The following is a 20,332-nucleotide window of genomic DNA, read 5'->3' on the forward strand; positions in this document are numbered from 1 at the left end:
TTCTAAGTATCAGGCTTAATGACGTTTGTCGATGAGGGACGTTGATGAATGAAATCATGGAGCAGTCGCGCCGACATCTCATTTGAGCATTTTTGCCCAACATGTATGTCAATGTAGGCATAATGGTGCCGTTACGGACAGATCGGTATCGAGCATTGAGGATTGTTTTATGTCTGCCGTCTTTCTCATTCATGATAGATAGGGCGCGAATCGGTCCTCGATAGAAATAGCACAATTGGAATATTGAAAGAATACAAACATTCTCTGTAGTTCTTCAACTTGACTGGCCAAGACGCATTTTCCTTCGTAGCCAGATGTGCGGATTGAATAACTCCAAGACCGCAAAGGCTCGCTTACAATGGCTGAAAGCATCATGGATACCATCATCTTAGGGCAAGAGTCCAAAAACCTAGGGATGTTGACCTTGGTAGCTCGGAGCTTTCTACCATTGCTGGCTCTACCTACCAAATCTCATACTTGTACCTCAGAGCTACCTCGTCTGCAACGAATTTCGTATGTGTACGGTTCTTTGGGTCTGCTGTGGCAGCTCCTGATTCAAACTTTTTCCTACTGATCTCTGGAGACGGGTCCGTTGTACCAAGATTTCATAAAAGGGACCTAAGGACGGATAGGCAAATATGTGTAGGCTTACTTCTTCGAGTTACACGCGTACAATTTGTTAGAGGTCTTGACCAGCGAGATGACCATCATGTCTAAGCATTCTCAAGCCCGATACAGATAAGTTAACTAAATTCTTAGCTGTGGCGGCCCATTTTCTCTCAACATCTTTCTGATATTCTTCGCCGTCATACCAGCCAGCGGATGAGGCTCCATATCCGGATCTTGGTCGGCCTTGACACTAAACTCAGCACCACCATCCACCGCCGCCGCCTGTGCAGGCAAAACGGGCAGATGCGTATGCGGATCATACACGGCGCCCTTGGGAACAACCTTTGTCTGCACCGTCGCGGACCCTTCTCTGAAGGTGCTCTCCGGCGGGCCCTGCGTGATCAAGTTCTTCCCAAACACCATCGGCGTCGTCCCAGACGCGATGTCCACCCCCTTGATCGTCCGCTCCTGGATCCTCAGCGCCGCCTCGGGCTGGTTAAAGGCAGAGAGGTGACCCGCGAAGAAGAGCCGCGTGAAGGAGAAGTTGTCGGCCTGCTTCACCTCCCCGGGTACCTGCCCGTCCGTGTTGGCAGACATGTTGACGAACCCGGCGCTCGCCCAGTTCGCCGTGCCCAGCTGCGCCGCGACGATCTGTGCACCAATCATGTTGCTGTCGTAGTCGGCGTCGCCGGTGAAGAGGGAGACGGTGATGCCCTGCTGGACGAGGTTCTTGAGCGACTGCGTGACCAGCGCCCCCGTACGGCTGTCGTCGCCCGTGGACCCGAAGGCGATGGCGGTCTGCACCGACGCCTGCGTGAAGTTGTTGGACGCCCCAATGGCGGCTTGCACGTCGGCCCTGTTGAGGTAGCTCACGAACGTGGCCGAGGGGTAGGGTTCCGGAAGGAGGAGGCGGATGTCGTTCTCGGCGCGGCCGGCGTTGACGTCCCAAAAGTCTTCCACGTTCTTGACGCAGAAGGCGTCGGCCTCGGCGCAGAGCTTGTCGGTCGGCTGGGCGTTGCAGGCGTTTTGACGGTCCTGGCAGCCGCCCTGGCCAAACATGTTGGTGAAGAGCTGCTTCTGCTGGGTGTCGTTGAAGGGTTTCACGTCGTAGGGGTTACCCGGGGAGACGGAGTAGTTGAAATAGGCGCCGAACTGCACGCGGGTGTCCATGAAGCCGTCCTCGATGGAGATGGACTTGAGGGGCACCTGGACGGTGCCGGGGGCTTTCGCCTTGTTCTGCTGGGTGATGAAGTCGGCGAAGACCGGCACGTAATGGCCGCCGTACGACTGACCGTTGATGTGTACGCCGTTGGCCGCGTACTGCGGGAAGGCGCCCATGATCCCCTGCATCACCTGGTAAAAGACTTTCGCAGCGTCGGCCGTCGAGTTGGGCGTCAGGGAGACGTCCATGGAGGAGTAGGTCCCGCACATGGGGTCCGCGGATGTGCACTGCTGGGGCACGATCTCGGCCGTCTTTGGGTTGACGGTGCCGTTGACCAGGTTGGTGAAGGAGAAGCCGACGGTCGCGGGCTGGTCGACGAAGAGCAGGTTGCTCACCGTCGACCACGAGTTCGGGTTGTCCACCACTTTGCCCTTGGCGTCGATGGAACAAGGGCCGATCTCGGTGAAGAGGCCGTTCATGGAGGACGCTCCCGGCCCGCCGTCGAGCCTGACGGTCAAGGGAGCTGCGGCGGCATTCTGTCGTGCTTCAAACATGTAAAAGTACATGTGCTGCGTTGGGCTGACGTCCACGTAGCCGGCGAAGCTCTTCACGTTGGGGTTCGTCTCGCAGATGCCGTTCGGCACCTCTTTAAATCGGACATTGACGCCTCCGGCCCCCTTGACCGTCTTGAGATCCGTAGGCTGCGCAACGAACTGCGCAGAAGTCAGAGATGAAAAGAAGGCAACGGCGCAAACGAGAGTAGCCCGCATAGTCGTGATGTTTCGCTGCCGCGTCTAGCGGACAGATCTACGTTGGTGGCTACCGTTAGAACAGTATGAACGAGCGGATAGTGTCGATCCAGATCGACCTATATTAACCAAACGAACGAAGCCTGCGTATACATACGAGTTGTGCCCTCGCTATCGGTAAAGAGCCATACCTTAGTGCCTTTAACGTTCCATCCAGCTGTTTGAAGGAGTGTCTAGTTTCCTCACTGATCACGAAATGGCATCGTCTCAGGGCGTATAAGCGTGGGTAATGCTGGGTCGTCTCCCAAACATGCTAGGTAGGAAAGCTTATTTGTCACTTGGGACACGGACTGTCGAGTTAAAACGCCGTGGATGCCACGGATTTGTTGTCCGTACCACTCAGGGTCCAAGATCAGACAAGGCTCATCCATCTCCAAGTCGGTTGGCTCGGCTAAGAGGGAGCCAGACGCTAGGTAAATTGAAGGTGCTGGCCGCCTCAAATCATGTTGGTGGCTGACAATTGAGCACGGGCAACGTAGTATATGACCCGACTTGCTTGGTTTGCCGTATATTGAGGAGAGGAATGAAGATGGCTGTATAGTGCGTACGAATTTCAGCCTCGGGAAAGCTAGCCACGGGTTTCATGAATCTCATGTTGTTTTTGAGAGTGATGATAATTGTACAAGTCGCCGTGGCTGGGCCTTGTAAAGGATGAGGCCATTGATGTATCAGTTCAGCCTATGTGAAGGGACGTGCTAAGCATATTCAACAACAACAAAAAGTTGACTACTAGTGAAATGCCGAAGACCGGTGGTCAAGTTATATAACCGCATTGAGTTCTTTCAACTGCCAGCTCGTAAGTTTTTGCCAAGGAGAACAACAGGCGAGCACTTCGACTGAACGCGCGATAAGCTCATGCGTCCCGAAAGCTGAAGGACTGGGATCCCCCTCGGAACTTCCGACTTCCGACATCAGCCGCAAGAGCCAACAAGAAACGCCCGTAAAGTCTCATGTTCCCCATTGATGTGATGATGCTTATATGTCTACCTCGTCTCCACATCGAAAGAACTGCGTGGGTCGTATCGAATTGTAAAGAGTTCCACCTGGCTATGTTTTCTTCAAGCACGACTAACGGCCTCCATGCTTAGTAATACGTGCTACGTGCCTCCTAAACGCACACATCACTTAGCGTCGACTGCCGGAGAAGAACTTTATTGATTTGAGCTAACGAAATGATCCGATAGTAAAGAGACTTGGATGTTCCGCTGATCGGACGAAGGAACGCGCGATAGATGAATTAGAACATCGGAATCACGAGGAATGCATTGGACGCTGGCATATGTAATCAAGTCAGTGTCTCTGAGTGGATAGCGGCATCGCCCGTTATAGAAAGTGGGGGAGGGGATTGTGCTTGGAGGGGTCACTCTAGATTAGACGTCCATAGCTTCCGAGAGCTTTCAATGACTTCTCATCTTAGCTCAACTCACTCATCCAATTCATCACCACTACTTCTCATTCACGTAACCTGATAGCCCGCTACTCACCGAGTATCAGACTATCATTACTGGACTGGATACATCCAAAAACGCAACCATGTTCACCGGCATCGTCGAAGAAATCGGAGGTCCGGACCCCTCATCTCTCACCCTTGACTCACCCCTCATCACACATCAAACTTGGAATGCCCTCAACTAACATCCCACCATCAGTCGTCTCCGAGCTCAACCCCAACGACGAGACAGGAGGCACCTCCCTCACAATCACTCTGCCAGAGTCCTCCACCCTCCTCTCAGACTGCCACCTCGGCGACTCAATCGCCATCAACGGCGTCTGCCTCACCGTCACGTCCTTTGAAGCCTCCGGCCCCCCCTCCTTCAAGGTCGGCGTCGCCCCCGAGACCCTGCGCATCACCAACCTCGGGTCCCTGGTCAAGGACTCGCGCGCCAACCTCGAGCGCGCCGTCCGCGCCGACACCCGCATGGGCGGCCACTTCGTCCAGGGCCACGTCGACACCACGGCCACCATCCTGGCCGTCACCCCTGACGGCAACGCCCTCACCTTCCGCTTCGCGCCGCGGGACAAGGCCGTCCTGCGCTACATCATCTACAAGGGCTACGTCGCGCTCGACGGCACGAGCCTGACCGTGACGCAGGTCAATGACGAGGAGGGCTGGTGGGAGGTCATGCTGATCAGCTACACGCAGGAAAAGGTCGTTGTCGCGAGCAAGAAGCCCGGTGACACTGTCAACATTGAGGTGGACATGATGGCAAAGTATGCTGAGAAGAGCCTCGCGGGGTACCTCGGCGGTGCCGGCAGTGCTCCGTTGGAGAGAATGGTTGAGCGGATCGTAGCTCAGGGACTTGGTGGCAGGTCTTGAGGAGAGAGTACATGTGCCGAAAAGAAAACGCCATTCTTACTTATCTAACAAGCTTCTTTTATACAGCTACTTCATTTAAGCAGTGGGTTTAAGATGCGTTCATTTGTACAAGCCGCCATGCGACATATACAACTGGGGAACCGGTGCGTGCTACCCCCGCGTCCCAACCAGCTTCGATACAAGGGGACAAAAAAACAGTTAATCGGAATCAATCGAGTGACTGTATTCAGGACCAATGACGAAGAAAAAAATAAACGAACTCATATAAAATTACAAAAGCTCAGCCCCCCTCACGGGGGGCCTACGAAATCCCAGGAGACTCTGACCAGCCTGAGGTATAGTGATGCTAGGATTTTCACGAGACCCGAACTCGTGACATATGGGTGCGCGGCAGTTCAAACGAGGACATTCCCCGCCACGCCATAGGCCTTGGTGAAGGAATAATATCTTTTGTGTTATTATAGAGGGCGGGTGGTGAATGTCAACCCAGATAGGTGGGTGAGTCTATGCATTGTTTCCCGTATTTTCACAATAGGGGTATTCTAACCATCATCAAGCATCGCCCCAGACCTCGGCTAGCCGTTGACTGACGGCCTTGGCAATCTTCTTGCGCCCTACAAGATTGGGCAGACCGCTGATAACCATCTCCCGTTTCCTCTTTAGCCCTTGCTCGCCTGAGCCGCACTCCTGAAACGCCTTGATGAAATCGTGTGGTGTCTTCCACCGCTTCTGAATCTCCAAAGCCTTCTCTCCCGTAATGCCCCTAGTCGTCATAAGCATTTTAAGGTAAATATCTCGTAAGGTCATCATGTCCGACTTGGACGCCAACGACGCAAAGGCCGCGTATGTAATGTAGTAATTCGTCGTAGGCTCTTTCTTCCGAAGGTGTTCTAGCAACGGCAAGTAGTTCTGTGCTGTCAAGGCCGGTGTCGGAATGACCAGAAGAGGCTTGCATTCGTACATCTTCTTGAGCATGAATGTCATCCGCGCAAGGTACCGGATCGTGTCGTCCATCTTCTGAGTCTTCTTCAAAAAGTAGCCATTAACTACTTGTGTAGACGCAGTGGCGGATCGAACCATTTCCTCAATCTTAGAAAAATACGCCGAGTCCAAGGCAATTTCCTCGACTATGTAGACAACGTGTTTGACTCCAGATTTGCGAAGTCGGAATTTCTGCTCATGAAAACGGCCATCCTTGATACTGCTAACAAGGTCGTCTAGTCGCTTGCGCTCAACAATCCAATCCAGCACAACCTCATCTCCCTCTGCGCCAAAGCGGGATAGGGCGTTGGGATCGTGGCATTTGGCGATCCATTGTGCATCACCGACGTCCAGAGCTCGCATTATAGGTTTTACGCCCTTTTTGGTGAGCTCGTCTTGCATGTAGTCGCGATCCTTGACTGCTCGAACTTCGCGGATGTCAAGAGCGAGATGAACGGTAAATGAACCAGGTGCCAGCCGAATCGGGACGAAGTTTGGTAACGATGCCTCATCCGAGACCACTGGTCCATTCGCGACAACGCCTTCGTATTCTGATGTCGTTCTCGGCCGTTCCACTGGCTCGACAGATGGCGAAGCTTCTCTATCTAACGGTATGGAGGTCAGATCAACCCCACTGGCAGGTCCGGCATGCGTACTGGGGCCTGCGGTAGCATGGCCGGCTGCGCTGCTGGCTTCTGCGGTCTTTTTGATGCGTTCAGCAACTTCCCATCCCTCATCGGTAAGAGAGTACCGCCTCTGTGGGCGGCCTTTCTCGCAAACAAGATCCTTTTCGATGAGCGTCTTCATCGAGTTCCATGCCGTGTAGTACTTGCCAGGGTCACTGGGTGCAGAGAAGGATGCGTCGCAGTGTTCCTGAGCCAAGTCTATGAGGCTGGCTTTGGTTATCCCAGATTGTACACCCTTATCCAGTGTGGAGAGTGATAGTAAGAGAGCGTAGGCGCCTGAGCGATATGTTGGAACGTAAGGCTTTACCTTGCGTGCTTTCTTGGGTGGAGGGTGCTCGTCATCATCAGCAGCGCCGCCGAGGGATGTGCGGTCTTCCTTGGACAGCCGTGGATTCTTAGGCATGGGCAGACCGTTTGACTGGCAATGCTCCTTTAGCTTATCAGTCAGACGTGAAGAGAGCTTGTCTCCGAAGCCCTTGAGCTGGGTGAGCTGACGTGGATGCTGAAAGGTGATGGGGCATGCCTTGAGAGACTCATAGGCATTTCGATAAGTGGAGGTGCTCTTCATGTTCCGTTCTCTCGCAGTGTCCAGCCACTCCTTGACCCAATCAAGGAGCAGGGGATTGGCGTATTGCTCGTGTTCGCCAGCCATAATGCTGCTGTGATGTTGGAGTTTCCTTGCAGCGTCGGTACGTCAAAGATCATTGCCAAGAACTGGACAACAAAAAGGGCATCTCTGCCGGTGTGTATGCAGCCAGGCTGAGAAATTTGATTTCCAAAACAAACAAATCGCCCCAAAATGCAGTTATCTACCAGGATGCCGAGCGTGCCTTGCCGGCTAGAGAGAGGCGAAGAAGAGGGCGGGAGAGGAAGGAAACTTGGAGTCGCGACGCGCAGACACGCTAAGCAGTGGCACTTGGTGTATAGTGGTCATCACGAATCCACGTGACAGGCAGTGCCTATACAAATATTCAATTCTTGCGCCAGGGCCATCCGGCGTTCTGAGGGCTGAGGGGCGCCGATCACCTCCTGTGCAGCTTAGTGAGTGACAACCGCCGATTAAGGTACTTCACTAAGACCACAGCTTCAATTAATCTTTCCAAAAAAAAAGAAAAAAAAAAGAAAAAAGGAAGGAGAAAAAAAAAGAAAAGGATCAAATCGTTTTTTATCGGGAACATCCTGCGAAGCTTTAGATATCTTCAGAGAGTAAACCAGGCAATATCTATGGCGACGAATAGAAGTCGCCAATATGTCTCGAGCGGCAGTTTAGGTGGTCCGTCACAAAAGTAAGTAGTGCCCCTCATGAACCTAACGCTGAGGAGGGGCAATCCGGGCTGCGACCCCACCCCTTCCTGTTGCGGTGTGCTGCATCCATCCAGCGCCCAGTCTGACTTGCATGATTGCATCACGGGTAATGGCTACGGCGGGGCCTGCCTGTTAATGTCGCTGTTGTTCTCGCATGAGGTAAATGGCGGGGAGCTGAGGTGAGCCTGGCAGAGACGCAGGTAACAGATGAGTGGAGGCAACAGCACACTGGAATGGCGGCCACCGCATCCAGTTTCCTGGTCAGCAAGCACCTTATTGTAAGGTAGGCAACTGGCAAACTACCGCCCTCCATTTCTCTCCACTGTTTCCTCGTAAACATCCCCAGCTCCATTACCTACTACGTTGCCTCTTTATTTCTCTCCTTCATCCACCCTGGCCATCGCTTTCCCAACACGTTGAATCTCTTTTGAAATTGTCTCGTTCACCCATAGCCATTCGCTTGAGTCCACAGCCCGTCATGTCGGACGAAAAGATCATCGCCGCTTCGCAAAAGCACCCCATCGTGCCGAACCACACCTTCAAGTATGGCACTGCGGGGTTCCGGATGAAGGCTGATCTCCTTGACGGTGTCACTTTCCGTGTCGGTCTGCTTTCCGGCCTGCGTAGTCGCAAGCTCAATGGCCAGGCTATTGGTGTCATGATCACAGCTAGCCACAACCCCGCTGCCGATAATGGCGTCAAGATTGTTGACCCCATGGGAGACATGCTTGAGCAGGAGTGGGAGTCGTATGCTACTAAGCTTGTCAACAGCTCCTCGGACCAGGAGCTTGTCGACAATTACAAGGCCTTGGCTTCCCAGCTCCGCATCAACCTATCCGATCCTGCCCGCGTCGTTTACGGTCGAGACACCCGCCCTTCGGGCCACAAGCTTGTCGCTGCTCTGGCCGATTCCTTCGAGGCCACTGGCGTTGAGTACACCGACTACAAGATCCTCACCACTCCCCAGCTCCACTACCTCACCCGATGCGTCAACACCGAGGGCACGCCGCAGTCGTATGGCAAGGTCAGCGAGACTGGATACTACGAGAAGTTTGCCGATGCTTTTGTCAAGGCTCTCAAGGGTCGCAAGGTTGACGGCCAGTTGACCATCGACTGCTCCAATGGCGTTGGTGGTCCCAAGTTGACCGAGTTCCTGAAGCACGTCCCCAAGGACGTCACTGGCTTCGACGTCAAGGTTGTGAACGATGATGTTCTTCGCCCCGAGGTCCTCAACCTCGACGTAAGTTGCATTGCATCCGTACCACTCTGTGCCTTAGCTGACTTGTGCAGTGTGGTGCAGACTTCGTCAAGACCAAGCAGCGCGCCCCTGCTTCTCCCAAGCCCATCCCGGGCGCTCGCTACTGCTCCTTTGACGGTGACGCCGACCGCTTGATCTACTACTACACCGACCCGGACACCGGCTTCTTCATGCTCGACGGCGACCGGATATCCACCTTGGCTGCTTCCTTCATTGGCGATCTGGTTCGATCTGCCGGCCTTGAGAAGGACTTGCGCATCGGCGTCGTTCAGACTGCTTATGCCAACGGTGCTAGCACCAACTACATTGAGAAGCATCTCGGATTGCCCGTCGTTTGCACGCCCACTGGCGTTAAGCACTTGCACCATGCTGCTCTCAAATTCGACATCGGTCCCTACTTCGAGGCCAACGGTCACGGCACTGTCATCTTCAGCCAAGATGCTATGCGTGCCTTCAGCGAGACGAAGCCCCAGTCCCCCGCACAGAAGGATGCCCTCGAGACCCTTGCCGCCGTTGGCAACCTCATCAACCAGACCGTTGGTGATGCGCTGTCAGATATGTTGATGGTGGAGGTGATTCTCGCTCACAAGGGATGGACTCTCAAGGACTGGGCCTCAACCTACTCGGATCTTCCCAATCGCTTGGTCCGTGTTGAGGTTGGTAACAAAGATGCTTTCCAGACCACGGATGCCGAGCGTCGCCTTAGCCATCCTGCGGGAGCTCAGGACGAGATTGATCAGTGTGTTAGAAAGTACACCAGCGCTCGTTCCTTCGCTCGCGCCAGCGGTACCGAGAACGCCTGCCGTGTGTACGCTGAAGCAGCCACTCGCTCCGAGGCTGATGAACTCGCCAACAAGGTCGCGGGTATTGTGAAGCAGTATGGCGGACTGTAGGCAAGTCGCCTATCTGTCAAAGGAGCAACGATGCGCTTTTCACGATAGAGGACAGTTGATGATTGGACTATTTGCCAAATTGCTTGGACCAAAATTACGGCGGATTTCGTAAAAGCTAGAGCGGACTGGTTACAAGTTGGAAGCTGCCCAAAGTGATGAAACGAACAGAAAACGAGACATTTGATATCCCTAGTCTTTCCCTACTCAAAAGAAGCGCAGCACATCACCCGTTAGATCTTTATCTTCAAAAACGTGACTGGATTGTAACTGGATTAAGTCACTCACCAGCTTATAGTTACCTACAGAAAGACAAAAAGAAGAAAGTAGGAAGCAAAAGACATACAAGCTAGATGGTTGGCTGTGGCCTCATGCATTACCCCCGGGGTCTCCCTGTCCCGGAGTACCCGATTTGAGGATCTACACAGTAACGTTGATTCTCGCGGCCCGCCCGTTTGGTGTGGCAATCCTCTCCAGCTCGTCGGGATCATCTCAATGCACCACCACCTGAACCGACTTCGCTTTCGCTAACCACCACCACCACTACACCAAGGCCAACCACTGATGAAAGGCCAGCCTATATCATTCATGATGGAGTTGGAAGAGTGCGTTCCATACAAGTCACGCAAAGGCGGGTCAAGGTCTGTACGATTCAAGTCGTCAATTCTTCTCTATCATACACATGCATCCTCGCAACCCTTGACGCTTGCCGGCATCGAACCCTTTTCCATTCTCTCATGGCAAGGCCGCTTTGGTCTTTTTTCTTCTTCCACTGATTCCTCCTCTTCAATACCCCCCCCCCCCCCTCCCTTCCTTTCGATTATTCTGTTTCTTGTTTGTACAATTCTAGCCTCATACCAATTGACCCAAAGAAACCTTGCAAAAGGACATCCAAGAGCAAACAGGGCAAAAGTAGAAGACATGAACTAGATAAACACATTACACAAACACTTCCGTGCTTGAACCGCCCCACTAAGTATATATAATAGAGGTATAGAGAGATGTCTGCAGACTGGCGAGACATATATCATGTGCTGTAGCTTTCGGCCGTCAACGGTGCTTTGTGTAGCACCTCCAAAAAAGAGGGAACCCATTCTGTGGGGAATTATGGCACACTGCCTCATCCCAGAGATGATGGTGCTCCGATACCCGCCCAAAACAAAAAAAATCAAAAAAAAAAGTCGATGTAAGTGATCGATGCGCACTTCGCTATCCCAATGCATGGTTTGCTCCTTTTCGCAAGAGGCAATGCGGCCACCATGTTGGTGACCTATATATCAAGTTTCGAGTGCGTGCGGTGCGAAAACTGGAGAGGTGTCGAGGGAGTGTCCTGGCCCAGGTGCTCATCCTGAAACGAGGCGCGCCGCATACTGATGACGGGTATAGGAGGCAGTGTTATGCCGTGGCACCAACCCCTATCCGAGCCGAGTCGCCCGATTATATCATTGAACTGAGCTGCCGAGCGTCTTGAATCGGTCTTCGAACGCCTTCATTCTCTCCTTTTCCAACTCTTGCTGGATACGTCTGGTCTCACGTCGCGCGGCTTCGCGCTCCTCCTGCAGCGTCAAAACCTCGATTTGAGCAGTACTCATGCGGGCAATGACATCTTGCATCTCCGAGTCGGCAACCGTAAGTGCCGTCTCCAGCTCAACGACCTTAACCCGCAGTCTCTCGATCTGCGTCTCGTCTTCGACGGACTGCTTCGGCATGAGACGGGGCGACCGCGGGAACATTGGCGATGGCATCGGGCTGAGACTCGACTTGCGAGGAGAGCGCATGCCGCTGGCACCGGGCGAAGGGCTCATACGGCGCAGCTGAATGCTTTGTGCGTCCTTCAGCTCCTTCAATTGCTCCTCGTGCCGAGCCACGCGCTCCTCGGATGAGATCTGAGCAGCTTGCAGTTGCTCCTCCAGGTTCTTGAGGCGACTTTGCAGGCGTGTGATGCGGTCGGCGTTAGCCTTGCGGTCGGCATCGCCACGAGCGACGGCTTCCGCGAGGCGCTGGCGGAGCTCAGAGTTCACGGACAGCTGGTTCTGAACTTGGGAGGCGAGTTCCTCAACGCGCTGAGCAGACGTACGGAGCTCATCAGCAAGAGCGCGCTCGCTCTCAAGGTGTGCCACCTCGCTGCCCGCCAAGCTCTCTAGTTGATCCTTGTAAGCCGAGGCTTCTTCCTTCGCCGCATCGCGCTCGAAGACGGCGGACGTCAGGGATGCCTCTAGCCTCTCGAGAGCCAGTCTCGTAGCCTCGTCTCCTACAACCATAGAGCCACTGCTTTCCAGATCCTTGATCTTGAGGAGGGAGTCTTTGTAAGCAAGTTGCAAATCCTGGAAGGCAGCCTCCAAAGATTCCGAAGTTACAGGAACAGACGCAGACTCATAGGTGCTGCCGCGAGCCATCGACGGGGGAATGAGAATATCTTTCTCCTTCAACAGTCCACGGAGTGCAGCGACTTCACCCTCAGCACGATCGAGATCCATCTTAAGGCCAGCGAGGCCCTTCTCCACTTGCCACTTCTGTTCGGCCGCCTCGTCAGCACGGCGACGCAATACATTGACCTCAACCCTCAGGTTGGAGATATCTTTGGCGAAGCCAGCTTGTCGTGGAGACGTCACCATCAGTCTCTCTCGCTCAACCTCCAAGGTCTTGATCTTCTTCTCATTTTCCCGATTTTGAAATTCTTGACGTTCGAGAAGGCTCTTCAATGCGTTGTGGAGAGCGTCTCTCTGGGCCTCGACGTCCTTCAAGCGCTCCGACAGCTGCTCTCGAGATTCGGTCACGCCTGACTTAACGGTGTTTGACCTGGTCAGTCCCAAGCCCGACGGCGCCTTTTGAAGGATGAATGGCATAGCCGTTACTGAGCTAGAACGGGCAAGGCGAGTCGAGCTGCTGGTTGCACTGCGGGCGCGAGTCTCTGGCTGTGGCGATGGTCCGGAAGACTTGAGAGCTTTGTTTTCCTGTCTCAAGACTTCCAACTCTTGCTGCATCTTGGATGATTCGTAGGTGAGATTGGCATACTCAGATGCTTCAGCTTCAAGGCCATCAAGCTTTGATTTCAACTGGGGTACGATCTCGTCGCGAAGGTTGTCTCGCTCATTCGTAGTGCTCTGAAGCTCAACCTTGAGGACTGAGAGCAGGTCTTCGAAGTTAGACTTCACCTGCACCTCCTCTCCAAGCCTGCGGCGGAGATCCTCACATGTGTGCTCCAAGTCTCGAAGACGATTGTTAGTATCCTCGTTGTTGATCTGGGCAACGTCCACCTGTGAAGCTTTCTCTGCCAGTTCTTTAATCTGCTGGTCCAACTCATTTCTTCGTGACCGTTCATCTTGCAACTTGTTGGTCAGCTCCAGTCGCATCGAAGCCTTCTCTTGTTCTGCACGACGTTGAATCTTTTCGACCTCTTCCTTGCTCTGGTCGTATTCGCTAAACTTGGCAGAGCTATATCCAGAGTCGGAAAAGTAATCGCTAGTCCTCCTGCCGGAGGCTTGTGGGTTGTTGATCTCGGACTGGAGCCTATCGACGAGATCCTCGAGATCCATCTCGCGCCGAATGGACGATGCCAGTTCGGCACTGATGGCCTTCAGTTCGTCCTCCATCTCTTCGATTTGTAGGGATGGGGCTAAGGAGGAAGGCGGTGGTGTGTATAAATTTGATTCGCAATATCCAAGCGCATTTGTTGGTGTCGCATTCCCTTTTCGAGGTTCTGGCAGCAGTGACGGAACTCCAGTTGTGAGAGGGGTGTCATCTGTCAGAGTAGCTCGTCGAGGCGAATTAAGAGGCGATGAGAGAGAGGAGAACTCTGTCGTCGAAGGTGACGGCGAAGAACCCCAGCCGAAGAAGTTGGCTAGCTTGGAAGAGCCTGGTGATTTGGGAAGGGGCTTGTTGATCGAGGGAGTGGGAGTTGATGTAGTAGGCGTGAGTGACTGTCTGAGCTCCAGGACTGTGGTGACTGTTTGCGAAGAGTTGTCTCGATCCGTTGATAGATTCAGATGGGGAGGAGTAGGTTTGGTAGCGGGTATGGACATGATAGAGTTATCATTAGTGTTGTGACTGTAAATTGACTCGGAATCTTCGTCCGTGTCCTCCTCTTCCTCGATGATCGGCTGAGGAGGTGTCGCTTTCGGTAGCCTCGGAGAAAAGGTTGGGGTGACGTCGGAGGTCAAAAAGGCAGGTTCTGACAAGCCGTCTGAAGGTTTTGTTTGAGGGGATGCAAGGTTGGTGCTTGGGTTGTTTCGTGAAGCAAAGTAAGCCGCGTCGTCTGCCAGGTCGGTAGGTGGGGGTCTGCTTGCAAGAGGTCAAAGTCTGGTTAGCTGCTGTTGGTACCGAAAGAGTCGTTTCCCGGCAGTCGAGGGAGGGACGACCCAGCAGAGGTCGAGCCAAGTTGGACGAAAAGGCAAAGGGTTCGGACTCACTGTATGTCAAGCTTCTGGTGAGCAGCTGGTGGCGCGAAGAGTGGGCGAACGTTGCTGTTGTTGCTGTCGGAAAACTCATAGAGGGTAGGGCTGTCGACAGAGTAGGACCTCGAGAAACGTGTTTCAGGGGCGGCAAAGGCCGAAGGTGACAGTATAGACGGGGTACTGGAACCAGAGCCGGTACCGTAGCTGGCGGCCAATTGAGAAGCTGTCGAGGAGAGAGGCTTCCGCTTGATCGCCTTGGCGGGATTGAAGGTAGGCGTTATGACTTGGACGGGCAGAGTCTGCGATCTGGTACGACCAGGCGAGGGAGAAGGTGAGGTTGCAGGGCGGTTGGGGTCGCGGTAGGGTGGGCGTCCACGGAGGTCATCAGATGAAGCGTTAAGAGTCTCAGATTTTGAAGGGTCTCCCGTGGCTCTCGGAGGGCGTTCGAGGTGAAGGTTGAGATGAGGTGGGCGAGGGTCGCGGGCCGCCATGATTATGATTAGGGTCGAGATCTGAGCGGCGGTGGCTGTCTCTGTTCATAAGTGTCTTACTCTGGCTTATCTCTAGAGCCAAGTTGGGAGGCAGCAAGAGATATTCGAGACCAAGCTCGTTGTCCATTTGGAAAAAGGAAGGGCAAAAAGAGGAAATGGAACAGTATTGGGGGGATTTTTGGGAGGGCAAATGGTGGAAGAGGCCGCAGGGTGGGATCGCAGACGGCGACTGGCCAAAAAGGGGCCATGCTCGCGCACAGGGACCCTTGGAGATGGTGTGGGGCAGTAGTTGCAGCGTAGCGCTTCTGCTTTGGCGCCATTTCCCGTTTGGGCGCTTGGAGATGGTTCGCCCCAGCAACCCCGGGGCCACTGATATTGGAACCGTACGTGACATCCATGACACGATGGGTGCTGGGGCCGAAACTTGCACGTCTTCTTCTTTTTGGAGTTTGCTGGGCAGAATGGATCGATCTGGGAGGAGGATCGTGCTGTGTGTGGTTTTGTGGATAGGTAGGTAGGTAGGCACGGAGGAGGTACTCCGTACTTGACCTTGGACATGGGCGGGCGAGAAATAGGTCGGAAGGTCTCAAGGGAAGGTACCGCGAAGAAGACTTTCGTGAGGTGCCGTCGTGCCGATTAGACGCGAGAGTCGCAAGAGGGTAGGTGGGCGTTGTGCAATGCGACTGGCTATTGCACTCGAGATAGGCCTTCATCTTGCTGTGCAGAGTGCTCCTGTGCCGTTTCCCAATGGCAGTCTAGAACAAAGCATCCAAGCAATCAGCAAATGAAGAGAAGATCGAACTTGGACAAGCGCCCATGTGGACTTGTAGAAGAGTATCCATCCGCCTTTCCCCAAGGCAGGTAGAAGGTGTTAGATGCGTCCTGTGGCACGGCGGTACCATGGCTCGTGGAAGGTGAATTGACCAATGGTCGAATGGGAGGCCTGGTTCGCGACATTCAGACACAGAGGAAACATCCTGGGCGGATCCAGGAGCAGCAAGGAGCAGCGTTGGTACCTTGCTCTAGCGCCCCTGGTCGGCGGCAGGGGTGAGACAACCGTTTTTTCGACGAATTCGAACAGGAGCAATTTTAGCCTCCTGCGCTAGCCCCGCCCAATCAGGTGAATCGGTACGTATTCCTTTCTCATCCATCCATCCTTGGGAAGGTACTCCACTCTTTTCTCCTTCCTCCCTGTCCAGACTCTACTGTACTATGTGAAGCACCTTCTCTGTCAGCGCCTCGCCGCCTCCACGCGGCGTGACAGGCTGGCAGCCAGCATCCACCCACGCACACGACACACAAACGCGCAAACTCACTTACTGCGTACCTACTCCGTACCCACGCGCGCACAGTCACAGTTCCATCAGTCTGGTCCGGGACCTGAGTCTGAAGCTCTGTCCACCTCATGTCCTTCCCTTGTCACTGACACACTGTCACTCATTGTCATTCAAGGTTCAGCCATGGCACGGCTGCTAATCGCTTCTTTCCCATGATAACCTCCTTCCTTGCTTCCGCCTGCACAACCACGGCTTGCCCTGCCTTGTGGTACCTTGCGGGTAGTATCCGGCCTCTCACATCCGCAGACTGGACGCACCTGTCCCTGCCCGCCTATAGCATACGAGTACATACGATGATTTTCACTGTCTGTGCTTCCCTGACGGTACCAAAAGAAAGAAAACTTGAAAGAGCAGAGCCTCTGGGAGGAGCCTCCCTTCGTGCCTTGCGTCCTTCCATACTTTCATGCTGCATGCATTGTGATGATCAATTCTCACAAACATATCTCCAAGCTGACCTCATCTTACCAATATCATGCAAGCTGCCCACACATGCCCCATTCCAACAATTCTTCGCACTTTCCGATCACCGATCAATTTTCTCCACCTCACTTCGTAGCCACCCGAACTCGACTCGAGTCACTCGGCTGCCAAACCACGCTCAACCCGCATCGTGTCACTGCCATTGCCATCTTTGACAACAATGCCGACTCGTCTTGTGTTTCGGTCCGCTACCCGACACAACGACAAGAAAGCCAAATAACGACAGCGATGCCGATGAACTCCCACCCGATTAGCCTTCCTGGTTAAAACGCTGACCATAGAGATGCCAAAGTCAGAACTCAGCCTGCTTGCCGCACACGCGAGGGAATAAACCAACATCACCTTACTTGGTCTTGGCTTTTTGTTTTCTTTCTCCTTCTTCTGCCAATGTTTCGTGCGTGTCGTCGAAACATTGAAACCGTCAGGCTTGCTTCTATCCAGGACACTCCCCGTCTTCGTCTTGTCAAACCTCCAGCCTCATTTTCGCCTCGCCGCTCAGACTAAACTGACTCTCTTCGCGATCACAAAGTTGCAAACGGCCTCGTCCGGTTTTCCGGATCCCACTCAGGGTTACCTTACCTCGAAGGTTCAACCCATTCCTGGTCACTTCTACCACCAACCGGGGGCAAACACACAGACAAGATCATGCCTCTACCACTCACTTCATGCTCTACTACCACCAGTTTGGACGCCGATTCGAGTTTGGATACCCGTCAAAAGTCAACGTCGGCAGCTCGGGTCCCTGTCATCTAGCCTAGAATGGCAACTTATGGCATCCACTGCACAGACGTGCCCACTCTATTCGTTCGAACACATGCTTCAGTCTGCTCGTGCTATTTGCACCACACGATGACTATTCAGAGTTTGTCTTTGGACTCAAGCCAGGCAAGAGGGTTGCAACAGCTGTACACTCCGCCCAGCCGCCACCGAGACCCAGACAAGCAGTCAAGCTTCCATGGCTTCTGATCAGAAGATCACCCGGGAGTTCGACAACTTCAACTTCAAACCCTTGGAACCACACAGCCATGCTGCATGCACGAAATTCGGCACGAGAGCGAGACGCCTACAACTAGGCTCGTGCGATAGTTGCCTTACCTCGCGTGACGGAGCTAGCATCGTCTCGCAGATCGTGCAGCTGAGCGACCCCCAATGCCGCTTCCCGTTCAACATCGATGGCAAATAAGCAATCCCCATCTAACTTTGGCGCCATGCACTCTGGCGATTGGTCACTCGGCCACCATATCGTCCCCCAAGATCTGTACCAGATCACACGATGGGATCCCATAGGGGTTGTGGTCCGTGGAGGCGCTGTAATATGCTTTGGCGCCTGCAGAGTATTACTCTGTAATTTTCCCCTGAAGCTTGCAATCTCCCCATTGGCCACCGGTCCAGAAACGATACTTGTTCAAAATGGACTAGCGCAAGGGACACGCATCTTGGTGTGTCGAACCCCGGTTCGAAGCGTGTCGAATGAGAATCGAGCCCTCACACGATATCTTGCCTTTGTTCTCAACTTCTTTCAACTTTCAGATCAGGGGCGCGATCGCTCTCACCACACCCTTCACCAGATCTCGGTCACCGTGAGACCATGGCCTCTGAGAGCTAGTGGAACCTCGGCGGTCTTTGGGCTCTAGTCTCCCTCAGCGAAATCAACTCGGTTTCTCCAAACCATGTTATGGTTGTCTGAGGACGAAACACTACGCGACAATATGAATCGGAGTTAGCGACTGCCCATGTAGACGCATTTTCACGTCGCAGCTATTAGTCTATTCAACTGTGTTTGTTTCACAACGTTGACAGAAAAGTGATGGATACAAAGACAATCGCTCTCTCTCGCAATCGGTCCGTACGAATTGACGCGAAGAAAGGGCAATGGACAGCGGGGTCTTTCCCCCATATATTTCTTTGGCATGCTCCGGCCTCCATTGGTCCAAATTGAAAGCAGGGTTTATCACGATCTCCAGATTGGTTGCGAAGGATGCGGCTGCTTAGTCGGTGATTGCTAGTCTAGTGTACTTTCCCGTCCGAACATCCAAGGCAATGATCACCACGGCGATGCCAATCACGTCCGCTGCAACCTCCCAATTCGGGTCGATGGGTAGGAGGCTTGACTTCGCACTATAAAGACTTGGCCTCCATGTGTAAAGGGGGACATGACAACCGGCCACGCCCATGTTGGCGGCTATTTCGGGAGTGTATAATCCGTACATCCTGGAAACCGCTATCCTAGCCAGTGTGCTCCAGGCTCCACGGCATGTCAAGATACTCATTTCCTTAATCATCAACCAATATTGATGTGGGCGGCACCGCCTCACTGGGCCCTCAAGCCGGCCTTGGCCTCAAATTTCACTCCGGATATTCCACCAGGTATCTAACTGCCAAGGCTCTAGGTCAAGTTGCTGAGTCTAAATCAGCGAAACAATCGACCTATGAGTTACTATCCGCTGCATTTGACCAGCAACCCTCGATCAATCCTCAGCCGAGGCGTGTTTGAGGCTCAAAATCTCAAGCTGCCACCCTACTGATTGCTATAGCCTGTCAGCTCCAATTTGTAGACCACCCTCCTAACGAAGAAAAGATTATGGCATCTTCACCATTTAGTCCGCACAGGATCACGAAGGTAACCCGCGCGACTGCGTCTAACAGGACTAGATACACGAGACAATTGTGGTATCTTGCGGCTTGGGACATCGAATCCAACTGGCTTTAGGACTTGCGATCGAAGCACACATATCTCGAGGAACGACATTCTCCGACTGGGTGGACATACACTACTCAGGGGTGGCCGCAGAGCAAGAATGCTCATCTCAGACTTTGCGATTGCCACACTGCAACTCGAGAGCGAGTAGATGGGCGAAAAGCCAATAGCTTGCACTACAAAAACAAGTTGAGAAGCATTTCGGGTCCCGGGAACGTTTTATCAATGACCTCCTGTTTTCAGAGCCTCACCAATCAAGACCAAATTGCAGACATCATGGTCGATTAGGTTTCTGAGGCTCCAAAGGGGTATCCTTAAGTTGGCAATCTGTTCGATGATTCTGCCTAGTAGTAGAACTCGGAATTTCGGCTCCGGAACGCTCCTCATCTAATGATTTCAGAGACTTTGAAATATCTCTAAAGTTTGGAGAGCAGTCTACGCCGAGTCGATTGCACATTGCGGGGTTCAGCGCGCCACCGAGGAAGGCAAAAGAAACGGATGCGATGTCGTTTCGCAAAAAGGATATCGCCAGGACAGTCGTCTGCAGACAACAGGAAGCATCGGCCAAGCTTTGTGGCGGGAAAAGACTAAAGGAGGCGGGCGTCTCATGAGACTGGGGGGAGCGGCTGCGTCGAGGCGAAAGCAGAGAAGTTTGAAGCTGTTTTCCATTCCGTGACGAGATCATCGCCGTTCGACTTTGGGCAGAGCGAGAAAGGCATAGCTTTGCTGCAGAGTTGGGGTCGAGTCCATGGCCCCACCTGACAAGCGTTGTTCTGTTCTAAAGATAGTGTCACTACCGCACTCCGGGAACTCAACATCGAACAACTCTAACCAGGGAGAGCCAGCAGCAACTCGATCACGAGGTCTCTTTCTCTCTACAATCTCTTCTGCTGAGGAGCAACAAACGGTCTTTGA

General features: G+C 53.4%; 5 protein-coding genes across 5 annotated transcripts; 2 read left to right on the plus strand and 3 right to left on the minus strand.

Annotated features, from left to right (window-relative positions):
* Positions 1–747: 747 nt before the first annotated feature.
* Positions 748–2,541, minus strand: CABS01_14312 (carboxypeptidase S1; the record flags this gene model as incomplete). Its single annotated transcript, XM_060547652.1, has 1 exon — positions 748–2,541. The coding sequence occupies one exon, from the start codon at positions 2,539–2,541 to the stop codon at positions 748–750; it is 1,794 nt and encodes a 597-aa protein (XP_060393359.1).
* A 1,572-nt stretch (positions 2,542–4,113) lies between these two features.
* On the plus strand, positions 4,114–4,897 carry CABS01_14313 (riboflavin synthase; the record flags this gene model as incomplete). The annotated part of the gene is made up of 2 exons (XM_060547653.1): positions 4,114–4,144; positions 4,230–4,897. The coding sequence occupies 2 exons, from the start codon at positions 4,114–4,116 to the stop codon at positions 4,895–4,897; spliced, it is 699 nt and encodes a 232-aa protein (XP_060393360.1).
* A 552-nt stretch (positions 4,898–5,449) lies between these two features.
* On the minus strand, positions 5,450–7,216 carry CABS01_14314 (crossover junction endonuclease MUS81; the record flags this gene model as incomplete). Its single annotated transcript, XM_060547654.1, has 1 exon — positions 5,450–7,216. The coding sequence occupies one exon, from the start codon at positions 7,214–7,216 to the stop codon at positions 5,450–5,452; it is 1,767 nt and encodes a 588-aa protein (XP_060393361.1).
* Positions 7,217–8,347: 1,131 nt separating this feature from the next.
* Positions 8,348–10,020, plus strand: CABS01_14315 (phosphoglucomutase/phosphomannomutase domain-containing protein; the record flags this gene model as incomplete). Its single annotated transcript, XM_060547655.1, has 2 exons — positions 8,348–9,109; positions 9,160–10,020. The coding sequence occupies 2 exons, from the start codon at positions 8,348–8,350 to the stop codon at positions 10,018–10,020; spliced, it is 1,623 nt and encodes a 540-aa protein (XP_060393362.1).
* A 1,439-nt stretch (positions 10,021–11,459) lies between these two features.
* CABS01_14316 (uncharacterized protein) lies at positions 11,460–14,902 on the minus strand (the record flags this gene model as incomplete). The annotated part of the gene is made up of 2 exons (XM_060547656.1): positions 11,460–14,295; positions 14,427–14,902. The coding sequence occupies 2 exons, from the start codon at positions 14,900–14,902 to the stop codon at positions 11,460–11,462; spliced, it is 3,312 nt and encodes a 1,103-aa protein (XP_060393363.1).
* Positions 14,903–20,332: the final 5,430 nt, after the last annotated feature.

The sequence above is a fragment of the Colletotrichum abscissum genome (genome assembly GCF_030869225.1).
Source record: "Colletotrichum abscissum strain IMI 504890 chromosome Unknown Scaffold_53.1, whole genome shotgun sequence".
Taxonomy (NCBI): Eukaryota; Fungi; Ascomycota; class Sordariomycetes; order Glomerellales; family Glomerellaceae; genus Colletotrichum; species Colletotrichum abscissum.